The sequence below is a fragment of the Neltuma alba genome, unplaced genomic scaffold, assembly GCF_004799145.2.
Source record: "Neltuma alba isolate B1F8T4 unplaced genomic scaffold, ASM479914v2 tig00005353_pilon, whole genome shotgun sequence".
Classification (NCBI taxonomy): domain Eukaryota; kingdom Viridiplantae; phylum Streptophyta; class Magnoliopsida; order Fabales; family Fabaceae; genus Neltuma; species Neltuma alba.
Window position 1 is genome coordinate 26,321 of NW_021634075.1, and position 20,046 is coordinate 46,366.

Consider the following 20,046-nt stretch of genomic DNA (forward strand, 5'->3'; position numbering starts at 1 on the left):
ATAATGCCCGGATACTGCACTAAAGAAACATGCTATTTTACACACACACACACCTCTGAATATTTCCACTTGTTAAAATTATTATATTACCTCCGATCTTAATTATAAGAGCCAGTTGACTAATTTGAGGAGATTAAGAAAATAAGTTGAGTTGGTTATTTATTCTAAATAGGTGTTGTCTTTCCTAAAATATCCTTACTACTCAAGTGTATTGACTAAAACTATCATTACTAAAAAGGTTATTTTGAGAAAAAATGTATAAATATGAGAGACAAGGTAAATTATATTCTTTTATTTAAGATCAAAATAAAAATCAAACAGGGTCTTATATTAAGGACTAGTATTATTTATAGATTTATTTTTTATGACTTTATTTATTGATAGATTTATATCGGTGATTGCAAAGTCATATCATTTTGAATCCCTACTCAGTGCACACATTTTTTAATACCTGGTAGTGTCCGGAAGGTAACTGCGTCTAATAGAAAATACATATGCTTGTTAAGAAAAAATCTCGCAAGAGAGGCTGATACATTAATAGGTTTCGGCCGCCAATACAACGGAGCTGTTAAGCTCGAATAACTGTTAACATGGTCTTTTATTACTAAAACAGACCAAAACGAAACGAAAAAACAGACAATGCAACACCATCCTCTCCCGCTTTCTGGGCGGAAAGTTGATAAAAACCCGGCGCCTCGGATAAAGCTCTCCCTGCAGTCCCGTTGCTCTCATTTTGATTGCAATGAGATGAGGGCACTCAGAAATACATGTGACCGATCTCTAGCAATCAGTGACATATCAAAACTGAATTTGCACAATGCTAAATATTATTTACAGTTAATGAAGACATGATCACAGAACCCCTAAGAAAGCTGCAATCGGATGCCTAATTCATGCGCAATAGATAAGCAAATAATTCACGTATTCATTCTCATATCCAGTGAACACTACGTGGTGATGATCAATGGGCATATCTAGGATTCCATCATCTTAATTAGAAACGCAGCTTCTAATGCTGACTCCTTGCTCTGCAGATAACGGTTTTCCTCTACTATATCTGCGGTCAAATTTAACAGTATTGGTCTTTTTGGGTCATAAATGGCAAGATCACGGACTCGTGCAACCCACTTCGCTGCTTCCCACACACCGAATCTGAATCATGATCAAAAGAGAACCGTAAGTACAATATCTGCTGTAAGCAGTTTACGTGAAGATCAGTTATGTATATTTTGAAATATCCACAAAGCACGTCATCCAAATGTTTTCATAGGGTGCAATGCACGTCCGTATTTTAAGGTGTCAAGAGCCTCGAAAGAAAAGAACCGTTATTTAGGAAATCAAGGGCTTGAAGATTCATCTAATCCAATCATACAGCATAAGATAAACCTCAATACAAGTTATTTTTGAAGGATTTAAAATTTAAAACAAGCAAAACCTCATTTTCCATAACTGCAGACTCCAGTCAGGCTGTCATCTACACAGCAGACTAACTCATGACCCGATCTAAATATACTAACATTATACTTCCAAATAAAGGAGATTTTTGTCATTACTTGCCTCAATTGCCATGTGTTAAATTAACGTTGGAACCAATATATTTTCAAACTAGTACACGCGCTATATTCTTTACTATTTATATTTTACATTTGAAACGGCCGGCAGAAAATCCAGTCTTAGTATAAAGAACAGACCAAGACAAAGGGTACTCGAGATGAATATTTTGATACGCTCAAGCGTCAAAACACAGATAGTAATGTTACGGCAACACAATTATTGATTGAATCCAGGCCCAGCTAAAGGAAAGTAAAATGACTCAGCATAATTAAATTTCAATTAAGAACATTATGAACAAGGAATGCTAAACAAACAAGGAAAAACACTCAAGTCACTTTTTTGCCACTTTTCCATGCATACCACTGCTCCACAAATCATCCAGCTAGATAACCACCAGCTGACAGAAAGAATAATTGTCATAGGGGACTTGCCGTGTATTGAAAGAAGAGGTCACTAATACAGGTGGATAGAGAGCATCCTTCTGAATATTGTCATAAGGAGAATAATCCCGAATAGCAAGAAAATCATCAAGGTCCCCGGGGTAGCCAAACTCTTCATAGTCAACAGGTAGAAGTGGTAAGATAGGATATAGAAGAGTGTTGGTGGGATCTAAAAATGGTACCTAAAGTAGAAACCAGAAGAAAGAAGGGAATGAGAATTAATAAGATCTAAAGCAAATAAATATAAACTCCAAAGCCAAAGAAATGAAAATCCCAGGTGCAGAAATTCTTGGAAACCTTCAAGATAGCAGCACGAAATAAATCTGGGCAACGGTTGATGGCTGAAGCAACCAAAAGGCCTCCAGCACTATATCCCCAACCTGCCAGTTTATCTTCATCCACAATATCTCTTTCAATCAGGAACTTGGCACAAGACATGTAATCATTGATCGAATTATGTTTCTTTGTACGTCTGCCATCATGATGCCATTCCTTACCACAACCACCACCACCTCTGAACCATAACAGCCAAATTATAAACTTCAGAAAAAATAGGGATTCATATGGAAAGTTTGCAGATATTCAGAAGTAAATGCACAATTATATATATATATTTTTTGATAACGAAATGCACAATTATATTCAGAAGCAAATGCACAATTATATTTGATAACAAGCAGAACAATTTAAGAATGTTTGTATAAAAAGTGTATACTGCCGTTTTACTTGGGGCTTACCTAACATCAGCATAAGCAATGACCCAACCACGATCCAAGAGGCTTTTCAGTTCACCATGCCACCGTTTATCAAGCAACTCGCCATAAGCTCCGTGTCCATGCAGTAACCCGGGCCTTTTATTCTTGTTCTTACTGTCATGTGCAAAAACAATAGTCAAAGGAACCATGACCCCATCAAATGAAGGAACATCATATTGTTCACAAGCATAGAACTCAGAAAGACTATTCCATAAAAGGTCATCTTGAACATCGGCATTCAAAGAATTGGAACACTTGGGGTATGAGGTGTCCCGGCTTATACTTGCAGAACTTGTACCATACAGTACTTGTGTTCTTTCCCGAAGCAGATTTTGCTGTTGAATGATGGTCCAACAACCAGTTGTCAGGTCATAATCAACCACAGCATCAGGCATCTGCAAGAAAGCTTGATATGGTAAATATCTTAGGATTTGTAGATGGTTTCTTTCAACCCAAGTTGCTAGTCACCACTGTAAAATGACCAACAAAGGCCAGAGTAAATGAATTTAGGTGTTGTTCTAACGAATATGTAACGATGGGCTTATTATAAATTGGCATAAAGAATAACTGCTAAGGACCAAAGTAGTAGTAGACCGAACAAACTTAGAAAGCAAAAAAATAACACCCGTGTAATGTTGCATATACCCAGAAAAAAGTGTAAAGTCGCAGGAAAATCAACATGAAGAGAAAGAGATTCACCAATAATCTATGAAATAATTGAACTTTTACTCACTATTTGCACCATCATCCATGAGATGAATAAGCTATATTCCTAAACAGATCAATAACAAATTAATATCAAAACATCCTAACCATCTTGATACCATGGGACCCGTTCAGCATTGATTGGTCAGTGGTCATTTATAATTCTTATGATATGGAAATGAAATATATAAAAATCCATAAAAGCAAGTGAAGAGACCATCTCCAAAATCATTAAAAACATAATCACATACCACAGGTGATGATATTATAAAGCGCATCACTGATGAGAAGTAGTCATAATTAGGTCCAGGTGAAATTTGACAAACATGTTTTGGAAGAGGCAAATACTGTAGGTCCAGCTCCCTCAGTTTAATAGTCCCCTGCCCACAAAACAAAGAGGCCGGAAGGAAACACACTAAATGAGATCATAAAGTATGCATGCACCAAAAGTTTTATCTGCTGACTTACCCAAAAAAAAAAAAAAAGTTTTATCTGCTGAAGCAACGACATTTAAATGCACTTTCATTACCTTCCCAGAGGGTAGCGGCAGTGTAACAGAACAAAGCTGAAACTTTCGCCCTTCCCTTGTAATGAGCACTAAGTATTTATCACAAAAATCGACATCCTCCACAATCAAATTTTGGTCATTAACAAATACTTCCTGCAGTTTATATAACATGCTACACGAATTAAATTACTAAAATCAAGTAAAAGCAGTATATATTAACAAGTCAAGTAAGTATTATAAGTACCACAAGATAGAGTCTCACATTATATTTCATTGCCTAAAATAACCAATTATATAATTAAAATTTCAAAGAATAATTGAAAAAAAAAGAAAGCAAACCACAGATAACTAACCAATGCTTCAACCTACCTCCCATTTTCTTGGATTTGAAAAATCATTCACTGCACTGCGAAGAAGATAATGACTATCGGCTGATTTGCCACCTTTTGGAGCATCTGTAAATAAATAAAGGAAACCTTGATGATGCTCTACTATGCAGTGAGCTAGAGCATCACACTCCCAGACTAATGTCATGCCCGACAAAGGATCAGCTGCATTTATCAGAAAGACCTAAAATATGGTTACGATCACTAAATGATTGAGAGTTGATAAGGATCTTGGCTTGTTGGATTCTACAATATGGTACCTTTGAAGACATTATAGAGAACGTATTTACAGTCACAAAACGGAAATCTTTTGTGTGTCTTATATTAATGTGAACGCCTTCATCACATTCTTCCAGAAGCAGTACATCCTCATCAGTTGATCCAATCATACTGCAGTAGATCCTATACAGCGGAGTTTGGGATATTCAGAAGTTACATAAATTTCACTGCTGATAATCTCAGACGTATAAAAAACAAAGGGTTTTTCCTTATACTTCTAATGCTTGAGGGCAAAAAGGAATTGATAAACTGAGCAATTTACCCACCGGTAGGGTCTCTTCATGTGATCTGTTACAACATAAAGCAATCCTTGCCCATCTTTTGCCCATGCCAAATTCGAAACCCGATCTGCCTGAGGCTTGCTACATAACGAACCAGAATTTAAATTTCTCACAGACAGCTTAAAGCAGTCATTTTCTTTATCATACATAGTGTACGCAAGAAACTGATGGTTGGGTGAAATTTCCGACAATTCTTCGTAAGCATAACCTATACAAGTAAGGAAAATTTTTAGCAGTTACGACAACTCTATTTACTTACAGAGAACCAAAGGTGCTTTTTCTTTCGCGTTAAAAAGCAATCCAACCCTTTTCTTGTCATAAGAGTACAAAAGTCCTAACTACATTGCACTAAGATAACTGTACACAGAAAAGAATTAAGATTGATAATACCGCCAAATCTCTCTGCTTCTTGATTATAGTCTAGGAGCTTCTGCTCAATTCTCTTCCCTGATGCAAAATCGAATCCTGCCGAAGGAGATTTATTTGATATAAACTCCTCGTTCAGGCTCGCCAACCTTCTACACAGAACAGGGTACTGCTTTCCTTCTTCAGCACGTCGATAATACAACCTGCACACACCAACATCTACTTCGAAGTAGTAGAAGGAAGAGTAGAAACGCTAACACTCCGAAGTTGGAAGCAAAAATAGGGGGAACTTGCTGGGTATGCTAAAGTTATTCGTTTCAACAACAAAAAGCAGGACATTTGAGAGAATAATCTGAGCGAGATGAGTTGAGAGAGAGGCGAGATACGTACCAAGGGCCCCAGCGAAGTGGAGGAGTAGAAAGTTCAAAGGCCATTCGGGCGGCCATCTCTGATTGGAGCTTACTCTGGAGGCGCTCAGTCTCAGACATAACTGCCTCCGTGTATTTCTCCTCCTGCTCCATGTAAACGTCCATATGGCGCATGGCCACCTTGTCATTAAGATTAGACATCCAACTGTACGGGTCCTCCCACGTAATCCCATGGAACTCAAATTTCTGAGGCTTCTTTGGAGGCTTTGGAGGCGTCGGTGGAGCCGCTGGCTTAGGAGCCTTATAGTGGCGAAGGTGGCAATTGCCACGGCGGCTCTGCCTACTAACGCTGCCGAACCGGAATAACAGGCGCATAGTTGGGGGTCTTGCTCGGTGTTTCAGGAACAGGGGAAGGTTTTAGGTTCAAGCCTCGACTGTTGTTTATTTTCGCTTTTTACGACCCTCGTCGTATGAACCAGAACGGGTTTGGGCATATTTATATTTAAATATTATTTACTAAAAAATAATTGTAGCAAAATAAAAAATGTTAAAGATTTTTAAATATGTAAATTACTAAAAGAAAATAAGTTTTATAATATAATACTTTATAATAATTGAATTTCATATGAATATAAATTGTTAGGAAAGATGTGTATATATTTTTTTACACTCTCAACCTCTTCATTAAGAGGGGTGAGATGATGTCATTTGAGCTCAGACTGATTAGCAGCAAAAATGTATATAACTATAGATAGAAATTGAAAAATAATATCAAAAATATTAAAGCTGAGTTGATAACTTCTACCACCTTAAAATTTCCCAAATTTTAGCTGCCCAATTAGTGGTGTAATTAAAAAACAAAGTATGTCCTTTTACAAGATTCAATCAACTAAAAGACTTTTGTTTGAAGGGGGAAAAACAAACGAGAAAGGAAGGGGAAAAAGGAAGCAGAAGACGCAGGTCTGGTACTAAAAGGCAGGCTGCTTTTCTCGTAGTGTGGTTTTGTCGTCCAACTGGGTCCTGTAAATTTGGCATTCAAATTCATATGGAGAAGCAACTATACCGAAGGCTATAGTCTAATCTTCCTCTCTTTTCTGAGTTTTCTCTTTATTCTGTGTCCTTGATGATTGAGGTCATTGGTGGCTTTTTAGTCTTGAATCTCATGGAAGTTACTACAATTAATCTTGTATTAGCTTAAAAAGAGACCTGGAGTTCAACGGTGTTAGGCTTATACTCACATTTAAGGGAGTGGAACAAAGCAAGTCCGCCGATCAGAACCATTAATAATATTATAGATTCTGCTACAACATCAGTAAACGCAGATCCCATGAAGGTAATGATCAAGTTCATGGAAGTCACCTCAACAAAAAAATTAGAATGAACGTGTCTCTTGTAGACAGCACGGGGTGCCAGTCTGCCAGATATAAGCCCCCCAAAAACCACGACATTCATTTAACTTGCTTGAGTTCATGGTGGACTGATTTTTAACTCCTTTCCTGAAGAGGTCAAGTCAATAATAAATCGGGTTTTCTGAGCTGTTACTTTTTTCTTTTCGGCCAGAGGTCTTCTTTCCTATCACCAAAAGTTTCTATGTTTGAATTGCTGGCCTCAAAGCTGGTTCCAACGAGCACCGAAGTTTTGCTTTTCAGGTTTCTTTCTCGCACCTCTCCGATCGCACCATCTCTACCTTTTAGTTTATCTTTCTTTACCTTTCCCTCCGTTTCTTCCACATCAGTAATTTGCAGAATTTTCTCCTCGTCATTTTGAAGAAAGCATTCATTTCTAGTGCACGAAATGTGTTTATTGACGAAAAAAGCACCTTCTCTTTCACATCCTGTTTCATCAAAAATGGAGACATTGAAAGAGGAGTATCCAATGTAGTGGAAGACAAGAAAATCTCTTTCTGCCAAACTGTGGTCCTGCACGAATTTTTCCCAACCAATCTGAAAAACAATATCATCATCAGTTCTTGCAATTTTCACAATCCACACATTTCTACTCGGCCCTATAAGTCTTGCAGCACTCCGTAGTTCCTCCTTAAAATGACTCACAAACTTTCTTGGAATTCGCTGTAAAAAAGTTGAGAATCCATCAATACCTGTAGCTTCTGAAACCTTGAAGAGATATTCAGTTGAAATCGAAAAGAAAAACGTCTACATGACTAGTATTTTAAGCTGTTTCACTCACCAGCTGGTTTCTGAAATCGCCCATCATTAGCTTGAAAAATTGGTGTCTATTGGGAGCGAATTCCGTCCAATATATATGTCTTTCCAACGCTCTGCATCTTTCTCCAGTTTGCCCCATTTCTAAACTTGAAGGAAGAGGGAGAAAATGTGAGGACATGCATGCTTGCATCTATCTACCTACCTACCTACCTATCTAATGCATACATACATACATATATATATTTGGTCAACGCGGAAAACTAGCAGTGAATACGCACATTGTCTTCGGACAAACAGCTCAAGATCAAGACAAACCAAAACATGACAGAAGAAGAAAACGGCAAAAACACAGATCCAAAAACTAGAAGCATATAAAAGAAAACAAGAGTAATTAGGCGTTTGAAAACCTGACCAAGGAAGGCACGGGCACAATCTCTTTTAACAACACATTATCTATTCCAATGATAGCTAAGTGGACAAGGCAGGCCACCCAGCAATAGTTCATCAAAGAAGCTGGATCAAGTGAAATAGAAAAATAAGAAACTCAAAGCCTCCAAATCTGTAGTCCTCTGATTTCCACTGATTTCTATCCCGTGTTTTTTATTCTCAAAAGATGACAAACTAAAGCAGTTCCGGCATTTCAAAAATATTGGTCTTTGGCAATATAACCCAGGCATCTTTTAAGAACAATTCTAAGCCAAAAACATCCCGGTGGAACCCATTGCAAGTCATCCTTAATGCTTAACCCAATTTGTCTCACAGGGTCAGCCAAGCCATTCCAAACATTAGCATGCTGGAGGTCAAGAAAGTTAAGACATATCATAGCATTAGATGAATACTGAGCATTATAATCCCCTTCCCAATAGTGAACATCCAAAGCAGTGTTACTAGCAAAAAAAGCAGCATTAGCAACGGCCTCTACCCATGCAGCATTATCTAATTTACACTAATAAACTGAGAGATCTTTCCAAAAACATTAGCCTGCATGAGAGAATTATCAACCATGCAATAGCATAGAACAAGTCATTCCAATCTGTTTTGGACTCACCGAGGGCACCATTAAGAAGAGGGGGATCTAATTCCAGACAACAATAACAGATCAAGGTCTAAGTTACGTCCACTAGGAGGGGGAAATTCAAAAACGAATACCTTGAGTTCAAGTATAAGAAGGCCTCAACCTATCAACTCAACACCATTAAGAGGAGGGATCTAATTCCAGACAATAATAACAGATCCAGGTCCAAGTTACGACCACTAGGAGGGGAAAATTCAAAAACGATACCTTGAGTTCAAGTATAAGAAGGCCTCAACCTATCAACTCAACAGCAATGAGTTGCATTCTAGAAAAAGATTCCCTTCACTGGGCACCACATTGTGATCGGTCTAAAACAGCATTGAACTCACCTCTAATGCCAACCCACAAAGTTTCCAGTCGCTTCCACCTCATATCCCCACAAATCATTTGGATCCATGTACAAATCGATGAAGCTCCTTTCCTCTTCTTTCTCGAAGCCGTTTCACTTGCACCCGGATCTGATGCTCCAAAAGCTTTCGACTCCTCAGCGAATTCACCGGCATATCACCAAACAACAATCGCAGTGATTAAACTTGCACACCCTAGCACCTCACGAGCCCACCCAAGAGGTCAGAAAAAAACAGAGATAGACTCCGATCAGGATGGAGGCACTCTTGAAAAAAGGCACATAGATTTAGCCTAGTATATCTCACTAAGACCAAGTAATTCATAACTAAGCGACACATAAGCACATCAGCTGAAAGAGTATGCCAGAATCGATTACCACTTTGTTGCAGAAAATTCATGTTACAAAGAAAAGGCTGCAACCGAAGATAATTTTAAAAAGGGGTGGGAGGGAGTAGCATAGAGATGTACATATTTTATGCCTTTCTTACCGTAACCTCTGACTTTGCAAATATAAGCGCTGAGGTTTATTAATGAAGCAACGAAGATTGGCGTATGATCAACTCGTATGCCTCGGGTCGAAGGGCAATATTGGATCTGTTCAACTTACGCACACAGCAGTTGTGGTTGGCAAATGCAGATTGCTCTGTTTCACAGGCGATAAAGAAACGGGTTTGCTCTTTTCTGCCACAGCCATCAGCTTTTCAGGAATGGCAAGGGCTACGGCCAGCGGCTTCAAATCCACTATCTGATTATGGTAGGAGATCAGCTCCTCTGACTTCAAAAGATTGGATGCACGGAGCAGCATTCTCCTTTTGCATAAGCGTTTTCAGAATTTGATGGTGACGCCCTCACGCTTGTTTCTAATTTTAGCTGATGCGTACGGGAGGGGTCATAAATGCAGCCGAACAGCGGAAAATTGAGAGCTTGCCATTTATTAACGCGCGGGGGCAGGAGCTCTCGCGTACAATTTGACGATTTAAATTTTAAACCTTTTTTTTAAGATTTTAAATTAAACTCCCATTCGAGCATTGAGTCGTCAGTCGTCACCGTACATTCAATCAGCTTCATGCTTCAGTCCAAAAAAAAACTAGCTTCATCCCGTTTTATTTGGGAAAAAAAGAAGAGAGAGAGAGAGCATTCAGATGCATATATTTAATATTTACAATTTTTTAAAAATAGACCTTGAAAAGGCTTATGACAGAATGTCTTGGTGTTTTGTTGAAAAAGTATTGAATGAAATTGGATTGGATGAACATGTTATAAAAGTCATAAAAATGTGTATTAGCACTCCTACTTTGGCCCTTATGTGGAATGGTGTGAAAAGAGAGGTTCTTATACCTTCAAGGGGTTTGAGACAAGGTGACCCCTTGTCACCATACTTGTTTGTTCTAGGAATGGAGAAGTTAATACACTTGATTGTTGATAGTGTTAATTTGAAGAGGTGGAATCCAATAAGAATGAGAAGAAGGGGCACTGCTGTCTCACATTTGTTGTTTGCTGATGATGTTTTATTGTTCTGTGAAGCGAATTTAGATCAGGCTATAAATATTGTTGAGATTCTAAAGAAGTTTGGCCATGTATCTGGCCAAAAGATCAACATAAACAAAACCAGTGTTTTCTTTTCCAAGAATACTGATAGAAAAATACAGAACGAAATTTGTGACTTGACAGGCTTCAAGAAAATGGAGGATTTAGGGAGGTATTTGGGAGCCTATATTACCAAGGGGAGGAGTAATAAGGAGAAGTTTCAATTTTTAATTGATAAAATGCAGAATAAGTTGAGTGGGTAGAAAAAACAAAATCTGTCATTGGCCGGAAGGCTTACTCTTGTGCAATCTGTGACAAATCAATTGACAAATTTTCAAATGCAGCACTCTTTTATACCTATAGGTGTAAAGAAGCACTTGGAAAAATTACAGTGAGATTTTATTTGGAATAGTGATGAGGAAAGGAGAAAAATTCATGCTATTGGTTGGGATTTGTTGTGTACAAGAAAGGAGAAAGGGGGGTATGGCTTGAAAGATTAGGGTGTAATGAATGATGCTTTATTGGGCAGAGTGGGATGGAATTTAATTGCAAAGCAGAGGAGCTTGTGTTCTATGGTTCTAACAAGGAAATATAGTAGACGTATGAATCAAATTGAGGAATGTACTGTCAAAAATACAGATTCAGAGATATGGAAAAATGTGGCTCGTTTATGGCCTCAAGTAACTCAGTATGTGAGCTGGGAAGTGGGAAATGGTGAGAAAGTTAGGTTTTGGAGGGACTATTGGGTGGATAAAGGAGTTAAGTTGGAAGATGAATGTACAATCCAAGTTGCTGATGTAAATCTGGATTATAAAGTTAAGGATATGGTGGATAATAATGGACAATGGGACTATGCAAAACTGGATATGTGTGTTTCTGAAAAAGGGAAGAACCTTATACGTGCTGTACCGCCTCCTGATGCTGAATATGGGGAAGATGAAGTTAGATGGGGGTCAGCTCTACAAAATAAGTATTGTGTGGCTGATATGTACAAATTATTGAAAAAAGAGGAGGGTGAGGTGGATGTGTTGTGGAGGAAGATTTGGCATTGAAAGGGGCCTAGAAGAATTCAAGTGTTCCTTTGGATGGCTAGTCACAATCGCTTGCTCACTGCAGAAAGGAGAAGTAGGCTAATGGGAGGCAATGCCTTGTGTTACAAATGTAATGTGGAACCCGAGACTACCATGCATGTTCTGTGAGATTGTGTTTGTGCTAAAGAGCTATGGGGACAGTTGGGGGAGAGTGATTACAACTCAAATTTTTACCTGATGAATGACAAAGAATGGTTTAGATGGTGTTTGAGCAATAAAGATGAGAGGAAAGTTGCTGGATTTGGAATTACTTGCTAGTTATTATGGAATTGGAGGAATAAAAGTTTATTTGTGAATGGTTTTGTAATGCCAGACGACAGAAGTGCCATTGTTAGAAGATATGTAGTTGAAATTAGAAATTCTGTGGGCACCAATGATGGGCTTGTTGGCAAGAGGTATGAGAGGCTTATTTGATGGGAAGTTCCGGAGACTGGTTGGGTAAAATTAAATACGGATAGGGCATCCAGGGGTGGGAATATATTGGGCTAGATGTGGTGGACTGTTAAGGGGGTGCAATGGGAAATGGATAAGGGGATTCTCAAGAAAATTGGGATCTTGCTCGGCTATAAAAGATGAAATCTAGGCCGTGATCTCTGGTTTGCAGATGGCGCACATGGCTGGGATCAAGCACCTGATTGTGGAATGCAACTCCCTAGCTGCTGTTAATATTCTGACTAGTATAGTTGATGATTTTGATTGTATTGAAAAATGTAAAGGCTGAGCTAGATATATTTGTGAATGCTAGGATACAACATGTTTATAGGGAAGGCAATACTGTTGTGGATTGCCTTGCAAATTACAGTTTTGAGATAGATATGGAGGAGATGATTTTTGAAAGCCCTCCCCAGGTTGTAGGAAGACTGTTATATGCTGACTGGGTGGGAGTTGCTATCCCACGTTCAGTGATGATGCAATAATATTAGGCCTTTGAGCCCCATACCTTTCACCAAAAAAAAAAAATATTTACAATTTTTTTTTTTGGTACTAAGAATTTTGCTTATTTTCATTAGACTGAAAGATACTAACAATTCTTAAGAAACCTCAGGTCCTCACTTTTAATCAGTTTTCTATGATTTTTATCATATCTTTTTAATTTCACTTAATTTTAATAAAAATTTTATAGCTTTTTATCTTAAGTTCTCATAATTTCCTCTTATTTTTAATCAGATAAAAATATAAGAACCTGGTTAAAAATTAGATAAAACTATAGGTAATATTATGAAAACCCACAAATTAATTTGCTCACAAATTAAAAACAAGTACTTCGCGGGAAATAAATTAAAAACAAATAATAATATTCATACGTACTCTTTGATGCCTTTGGCGGAAAAGGATAAAAAAGAAAAGAAAAGCACTCTGACATCATAGTATGTCACGCTCGACTGTAGAAGTATTTCTTTTTATTGGGAAAAAGGGGCACAGTTTCGCAACAATTCCTTTCCACAATTCGCATTTGTATTTTACCATAACCAAGTCCACAGACGCCTCAAAAGGAAATGTTCCCCAGGGAGCTCATGCATTAATATTTCAATCAAAATACTGAACACGAATTGTCTACGACTCTACCTCATCTATTAATGGACGAAAGTCGATTTGGTATTCAAATTTGTAAATGAGAGGAGCCTGCCTATCAATCAAATATACAAATACAAACCTCAATATATTACTTTACCATGTTAAAAAAAAAAAAAAAAAATCAACATTACACCCCAACCTCAACCTCGGGGCTTGAGGACATGGCTGAACCGCGGGAAACCTACAGGCGCCTAGCGCATCTTTCAACACCAGTGTGCGGAAGGAATGCGCTTCCCTGTTACTCTTCGTTAGAAATATATGTATGTACAAAAGGGCATTAAACAAGTCAAATGTGACTTAGAATTCCCGTCTCAATTAGCAATCAGGGAGAGAATGAACTCGCCTCAGTGCTATACATCGAGTACTCACTGACGCTGAAGTTTGGTCTCTCTTCATTCCACTTTAAAATCTCTTTAGCATATTTGAGTGCTACGTCAACACTATCAGGCTCCAAACCCTTCACTAGGGATACATACAACTTCCGCCCAGTAAGCGATGAATAAAGCCTCTTGAACTTGACTGCTATGTAATGGGAAGCCAGCTGACCAAGGGAAGGGCTACTGTTGATACTGTTGCTGTTGCTGCTCGAGCGATGTCGGCTAATAAGCGGATGAAAATCAGAGAACCAGTCGCACTGGGTCAATGAAACTTGTTCTATTTTCTCCTCAAATTGATCATATTTGTTTAATATCAGTAGGAAGTCCATCTGATCAAAGGTCGGATGGGTGACGATGGTTTCAAAAAACTTCCTGCTCAGTATCATCTTGTTACAGAGACAACCATTTCCATCAAGGGAATACTGATCATAGTCATTCAAGGCAACACAGAAAAGGACCATTCCCACATCTTCAAACATCTCAAGCCACTTGCAATTTTCCCCTAATCCTTTTGCTTGTACTCTTATTAGTTGATACCTGCGAACCAACCAAAAAGAACCAATAAAATACGGTAAAGGTTAAAACCACTTCATGGCAGTGGGACAAATTCCTCGCTTTCCACGAAATTTATTAGACACAATTACATTTATGAAAAGTCAGCATCATCGCAAAAGTTTTCCGTCATTAGTCTAGACAAGGCTTTAGCAAAAAATGTATGTAGTTGAATGCATCTTTCCAACAAGAGTTACAAGGAACAGAGGTCAACTTATAAGTCTCAATCTGTCAAACACAATATTTCAATAATGAAAACAGGGTGGGCTTTGTCTCAGCACATTTCTCACATATAACAAAAGAAATACACAAAGTTCACCCACCTTGTCAGAGAATCATGCAAGTCAGCAGTATCAACAGTTTCATCAGGAGCAGACTGGGGAAATGAGAACTCAACACAAGCAAGCCCATTGGATGAAGTAACTCCCTCAGCGTATAGAATATCCAAATCTGAGGGTTCATAATCAGGCCTCAATATCTCAACGGCCTAAACAGAGAGTTACCGTTAGAAAGATTGTGGATGAAAAGCACAAGTTCCAAGGTCACTAATTCAACAATATTTTTCTATAAAGAGTAAATAGGAATGGAAGCATTAAGAAGGTTTCAACATTCTAATTCTTAAAGGACTGAACAAAGCAGTTTCTGGGTTTGTTCATTAAGAGCAGTATTAACAGTAACTTTAAGCCCCTAAACTGAAGTCTGGCCTAACAAGTTATCCAAGATTAAAATGTGTCTACGAGGATTGTTCAGGGACAATAAATCAAACTTGTAACTCTTACAATGAAATGCATCAGCCCAATTTCCAGCACGCAATTGTCAATTCTCTCAATCTCTCTGCCCAAGGAACCTTTTTAGAGGGTAAAAAACAACATTAACTAACAGTCTACCACCATTGAAAAACACCTCATGTAGCTATTGAGTTTATCACTCCACAGGTTTGCTCATTTTTCAGGGACAACAAATCAAACTTGTAACTCTTAGAATGAAATGCATCAGCCAAATTTCCAGCACGCAATTGTCAACTCTCTCAATCTCTCTGCCCAAGGAACCTTTTTAGAGGGTAAAAAACAACATTAACTAACAGTCTACCACCATTGAAAAACACCTCATGTAGCTATTGAGTTTATCACTCCACAGGTTTGCTCATTTTTCAGGGACAACAAATCAAACTTGTAACTCTTAGAATGAAATGCATCAGCCAAATTTCCAGCACGCAATTGTCAACTCTCTCAATCTCTCTGCCCAAGGAACCTTTTTAGAGGGTGAAAAAACAAATATGAACTAACAGTCTACCACCATTGAAAAACACCTCATGTAGCTATTGAGTTTATCACTCCACAGGTTTGCTCATTTTTCAGGGACAACAAATCAAACTTGTAACTCTTAGAATGAAATGCATCAGCCAAATTTCCAGCACGCAATTGTCAACTCTCTCAATCTCTCTGCCCAAGGAACCTTTTTAGAGGGTGAAAAAACAAATATGAACTAACAGTCTACCACCATTGAAAAACACCTCATGTAGCTATTGAGTTTATCACTCCACAGGTTTGCTCATTTTTCAGGGACAACAAATCAAACTTGTAACTCTTAGAATGAAATGCATCAGCCAAATTTCCAGCACGCAATTGTCAACTCTCTCAATCTCTCTGCCCAAGGAACCTTTTTAAAGGGTGAAAAAACAAATATGAACTAACAGTCTACCACCATTGAAAAACACCTCATGTAGCTATTGAGTTTATCACTCCACAGGTTTGTGCATTTTTCAGAGCTGACTGGTTGAAGATAAATTCCTTGAACACAATTAAATTTCTTTCCATAAGAAATTTAGCTAAATTTTGCGAAGACGTCTACATTATGGCACTTCAATGAACTTTCTTTTTTTGAAAATAAAAATTGACACTGGGAAATCACAACCGATCTGTAGAAGATCCTGAGTTCAAACTTCAAACCTGAAGCAATTAAAACTTCTTCACAGATAGCAGTGGTTAATTTGTGTGAGCAAAAACAAATAATGTACCACCACCTCTGCTTATTACCACTGATGAAAACAAATACGTAGGGTTCAGTTCAAATTCAATGGTTAAAACCGAGTTAGTCATCATCTCATTGACAAGATCACATAAAAAAAAATTAAAATTATTGATAAAATCAATTCAATAAACAAGGCAATGGTCTTACCCGCTCTATGAAATAACTGGCCACATTGGGTAGCATTTCTAATTCCCTTCTTCTTTCATACGTAGCCTTGACAGCAGAGTCATTCCACAACTCCTCAATTAATGGTGCATATTCACGAGTAGCAGCTGGAAAGATAGCATCAAGTTTGCCTGATACCATAGTTCTGAGCAGCCAGTCAGAGAATGCTTTCAACCTTGTGCCAATTGAATAAATTGTTTTGTCGTCAAAATCTGAACAGTTTCCTGCTGAAATCCAAAAATGTGCACCGGTAAATTTTTCATTGCAAATGGACAAGAAGATAAAATCTACTCGATGTGTTGTCATTAAAATCAACAGTGGGAATGAGTAAAAGTGGCCTTCATACCTGCGGTGTTTCCTGCAGAAGATTGCCTGTTCTTTAAAGCTGCAAGGCATTCATCTTCAAAACGTTCACGACCCTCTAGAAGTATGCCTAGATAGGCATAGACATTGCTCTGAATGGTAAGTTTAATATTTTCACGTTCATCTTCAGAGAAAGGGGTACTTTTGTACAGAATCTTGGCCTGACAAGCATTTTACAGTTCTATCAATACACTGATTTCTTAAGTTGACGTGACACATATCGTATATGATATATATAATCTCATCCAGCAACACTATCGAAAGAAGCCGAATAGTAAAAATAGTATTTCAGCTTTCAACAAGATTCAACAACCAGCCAACCATCTTTCAGGCCACCATCACATGTGGCCGCAAATAAAGAGCAATAAATAGCACGAAAACACCTGATATCTTTCTTTCAGGAATCAAATAGAAAAGGGGGAGGATGTGAAGAATAAAAACAGATATCAAATCATTCCTCCCCTCATTTTGTTCACAAACAAAAGTCTGGAGTCAACAATGCCTCAATTACTAATTTACCATATTATCTATGTCAATGTCCGCAACAATAGTTTCCCAACTAATGCCAGAATTTGGCCATTTATAATAGAGAAGGGGAAGGAAGAAGACAAAAATCAGCACCCATAGAATGACCTCATGAAGGAACTTTTCCCAAATCTCAAAAGTTTATAGAAATAATTTTTTCCTAGCAATCACAGTAGGTTTTGAAATGGCTAGATACTTTATTGTCATGTTTAGACAAGTCCAAAGAAGCCTTTCTTATATCATTCTCCAGTCACTTAAAGAAATGACAATTTTCATCAGTACATGCTTACGAATCACATTTACTGATCCTAGCTCAAACAAACAAGCATGACCTGATTAACGGACTCAACTATGAAATAATATTCTCACCTGCTTAAAAATAGTGCTCGTTCCAGAACCGCTGTAACCAACTAACAGGAGCTTCTGAACTATTCCATGCTCAAGGTAATCGGGAACTGTTCTGCTAACCGGATTGGTGATTTGTTCTCCGAAAGAATTTGACGATTTTGAAGGAACAGGGAGAGACAGCAGTGCACATACAAGCTTCGTTCCAGCCTAGTGAGTAAAATAGAACTATTAAAAATTCTATCACCGTAAATTCATATATCAGAAACACAGGCAAATAGACCACCTTTCCCCATATATATCCTCTTGTATTCTTCTGTCCCTCTTCTTGGTATGAACCATCTTCATTGACCCAAAAATGTGGGTTGCCAGCACATTGAACCCCTGCCAACTGCAAAACAGAAACAATAAAAATGAAAAGTAAGTATTGCCAGCACAAGATCCCTTTCTCTGGGCCCCAAAATAAAGTAAAGGAAAAGAGTGCGAGATTCCTTGATTAGAACTAGGATTGAACTAGAGAAAGCCCTTCAAAAATATAGCTTCATGCACAGAAAATTCAACCTGCAACATTCGAAGCTCAGCCTTTGTTATTTCTCGACCATTGATGAAAACCTGAGTGTTTCCATTGCTGGCATCCGGTTTGATGAGACCCCCAACATTTAGATGGGGACTAATAATTCTGGAAGGCTTCTGTCCTTCCTGCGCATTTCACCAAAAACACAAAGAAGTCAGTGTCCGCAGTAAACCAAAGAGTGAAGCAGAAAGCAAATTAAGAAAAAACAATACCTTCCCCCACAGACCAGATACTTTATCATACCAATAATTTCCTGGCTTAAGCTTCTTCGGAGGATTTGGGCAGTTCAGCAGAGTAACCAGTTCCTCAGGAGAAAGAGAATTTCCATTCACACAAATGTATTCAGCTGGCAACTGATTTACTTCACAAGACCTCTCCGCCTTCATTATCTGTCGAACCTCCAAGTCATTAAGCAGTCGTTTGAGTATCCGAGAACATTTTCCCAAATTCCCTCGTTTTGACTCGTCAATTGGGAATCCTATGCAAGTGACACATTTACGTCCTTCAGGCATTGACCCCATAGCTCTTAACACACAATTGCTACAATACTTTGCATCGCAAACAAGGCAAACTTCTTTTTCAGTGAATCTATTTCCTTTCAAGCATCGATAGCATGACCCTTTCTTTCCCTTTGTTAGAGGTTCTCTTTTCACTGGTCTTGTTTCACTCTCTTCTTCGCATTCCTCATTTAAAGCGTCATCCGAGTCGACGTTGAATGTAACAATATGAGGGCGTATAGAATCACAATCTGGCTCATTGTCACAATCCGCAGTCTTTAAGGAATAAACCCTGGAGGACGGATAATCTAAACTCAACACAGACTCAGTGGAACCCCAATCTTGTTGATTTGAATCATTACAATCAAACTCTCTTTTCACAATTCGAAGTCCTCAAAACACTCGAGCTTCTTCCTGACTTGTCAAAACTGTCGGAAAATTCCCCAGTGCTCAGGCTTCCAGCATCCCTCAGTAACTCGTGCGAGTGTTCGTGACTAATAGAGTTGGAGTCTAGCACCCTGGAGCTGACCGCCACGTCCGACAATTCACCAGAGACGTAATTCCCATTCGAGAACTCAAATGCTCCCGAGCTACTCAATTCACCCGATAACTCACACACATTACCCTGCGTAACACTATCTTCAAAGGCAATCACGGAAGTTGGGGACACTGTTCTTTCGGAACCTAACTCTAGTTCTTTCGACGAGCTACCGCCACCATCCTCCCTACTCGGATCAAAGGCAATGACCGAAGTCGGGGAAACCGAGGGTTCAGAGCCAAGTGGGTTGAGCTCCTTGGAGAATCTCCCCCTCGGAGGTTCCGGCGCCAAGAGCGGTGGACAACCGGCAAGGATCGTTTATCTGATAAGGGAACCTGAGAAACCACTGCAGCCACCGGGATTTTCTCAACGCTTATGGGCACAGCCTTGGGAAGATCGAAGGCAACCGGCGGTCCGTTATACTCAACAGCGAATGAATATGGGACTCCATCATCGCCCTCGGGCGTCCTAGCAGGAGACATGCTCGATAAATCTAGAAGATATAAAAATAATCTCTAACCCTAATTTCAAAGCAAAGCCAGGTCTCGAACCTCCAATAGGAGGAGGACAAAAACACCATCAAAGTAAGCAGTAGCAGAATCTCCGTCCAAAACGAAACTGAATTTGAAAACAAAAGCAAAGAATAGTTTGCAAAA

At 38.6% G+C, this 20,046-nt stretch overlaps 3 protein-coding genes across 6 annotated transcripts; all 3 read right to left on the bottom strand.

The window, feature by feature from the left end:
* Window positions 1-796: 796 nt before the first annotated feature.
* On the bottom strand, window positions 797-6,058 carry LOC114747536 (protease 2-like). Its single transcript, XM_028935879.1, has 11 exons — window positions 5,665-6,058; window positions 5,299-5,477; window positions 4,894-5,116; window positions 4,609-4,750; window positions 4,332-4,532; window positions 3,984-4,115; window positions 3,706-3,834; window positions 2,732-3,144; window positions 2,292-2,508; window positions 1,986-2,176; window positions 797-1,152 (listed from the first exon to the last, which is right to left on the bottom strand). Exons 1-11 carry the CDS (start codon window positions 6,015-6,017, stop codon window positions 975-977), a joined length of 2,358 nt encoding a protein of 785 aa, XP_028791712.1. The 5' UTR covers window positions 6,018-6,058; the 3' UTR covers window positions 797-974.
* Window positions 6,059-6,893: 835 nt separating this feature from the next.
* Window positions 6,894-10,064, bottom strand: LOC114747537 (B3 domain-containing protein Os03g0622200-like). Of its 4 annotated transcripts, none has more exons than XM_028935881.1 (3): window positions 9,719-10,064; window positions 7,830-7,948; window positions 6,894-7,711 (listed from the first exon to the last, which is right to left on the bottom strand). In XM_028935881.1, the coding sequence occupies exons 2-3, from the start codon at window positions 7,944-7,946 to the stop codon at window positions 7,181-7,183; spliced, it is 648 nt and encodes a 215-aa protein (XP_028791714.1). In that variant the 5' UTR covers window positions 7,947-7,948; window positions 9,719-10,064; the 3' UTR covers window positions 6,894-7,180. The 4 variants fall into 4 exon arrangements, with proteins under 4 accessions (XP_028791714.1, XP_028791713.1, XP_028791715.1 ...); XM_028935880.1 differs by lacking the exon at window positions 9,719-10,064 and adding an exon at window positions 9,212-9,525; XM_028935882.1 differs by lacking the exon at window positions 9,719-10,064 and adding an exon at window positions 9,212-9,525 and having other exon boundaries at window positions 7,830-7,953.
* A 3,302-nt stretch (window positions 10,065-13,366) lies between these two features.
* On the bottom strand, window positions 13,367-20,019 carry LOC114747538 (extra-large guanine nucleotide-binding protein 1). The gene is made up of 10 exons (XM_028935885.1): window positions 19,650-20,019; window positions 19,316-19,560; window positions 18,568-19,221; window positions 18,343-18,480; window positions 18,068-18,172; window positions 17,806-17,991; window positions 16,895-17,072; window positions 16,531-16,772; window positions 14,676-14,839; window positions 13,367-14,337 (listed from the first exon to the last, which is right to left on the bottom strand). Exons 1-10 carry the CDS (start codon window positions 19,870-19,872, stop codon window positions 13,746-13,748), a joined length of 2,727 nt encoding a protein of 908 aa, XP_028791718.1. The 5' UTR covers window positions 19,873-20,019; the 3' UTR covers window positions 13,367-13,745.
* Between the last annotated feature and the right edge of the window lie 27 nt (window positions 20,020-20,046).

Excerpts from the sequence above, each read along its gene's own strand:
- LOC114747536 (XM_028935879.1), bottom strand. The coding sequence starts at position 6,017 with ATGCGCCTGTTATTCCGGTTCGGCAGCGTTAGTAGGCAGAGCCGCCGT. Across the intron at positions 5,117-5,298 it reads AGAAGCAGAGAGATTTGGCG|GTTATGCTTACGAAGAATTG; the intron begins GTATTATCAATC and ends TTACTTGTATAG. Across the intron at positions 2,509-2,731 it reads ATTGCTTATGCTGATGTTAG|AGGTGGTGGTGGTTGTGGTA; the intron begins GTAAGCCCCAAG and ends GTTATGGTTCAG.
- LOC114747537 (XM_028935880.1), bottom strand. The coding sequence starts at position 9,269 with ATGATTTGTGGGGATATGAGGTGGAAGCGACTGGAAACTTTGTGGGTT. Across the intron at positions 7,949-9,211 it reads TTTGTGGGTTGGCATTAGAG|AAATGGGGCAAACTGGAGAA; the intron begins GTGAGTTCAATG and ends CTTCAAGTTTAG. Across the intron at positions 7,712-7,829 it reads GCGATTTCAGAAACCAGCTG|CGAATTCCAAGAAAGTTTGT; the intron begins GTGAGTGAAACA and ends ACTTTTTTACAG.
- LOC114747538 (XM_028935885.1), bottom strand. The coding sequence starts at position 19,872 with ATGTCTCCTGCTAGGACGCCCGAGGGCGATGATGGAGTCCCATATTCA. Across the intron at positions 18,481-18,567 it reads TATCTGGTCTGTGGGGGAAG|GAAGGACAGAAGCCTTCCAG; the intron begins GTATTGTTTTTT and ends TGAAATGCGCAG. Across the intron at positions 14,338-14,675 it reads TTGCATGATTCTCTGACAAG|GTATCAACTAATAAGAGTAC; the intron begins GTGGGTGAACTT and ends GTTGGTTCGCAG.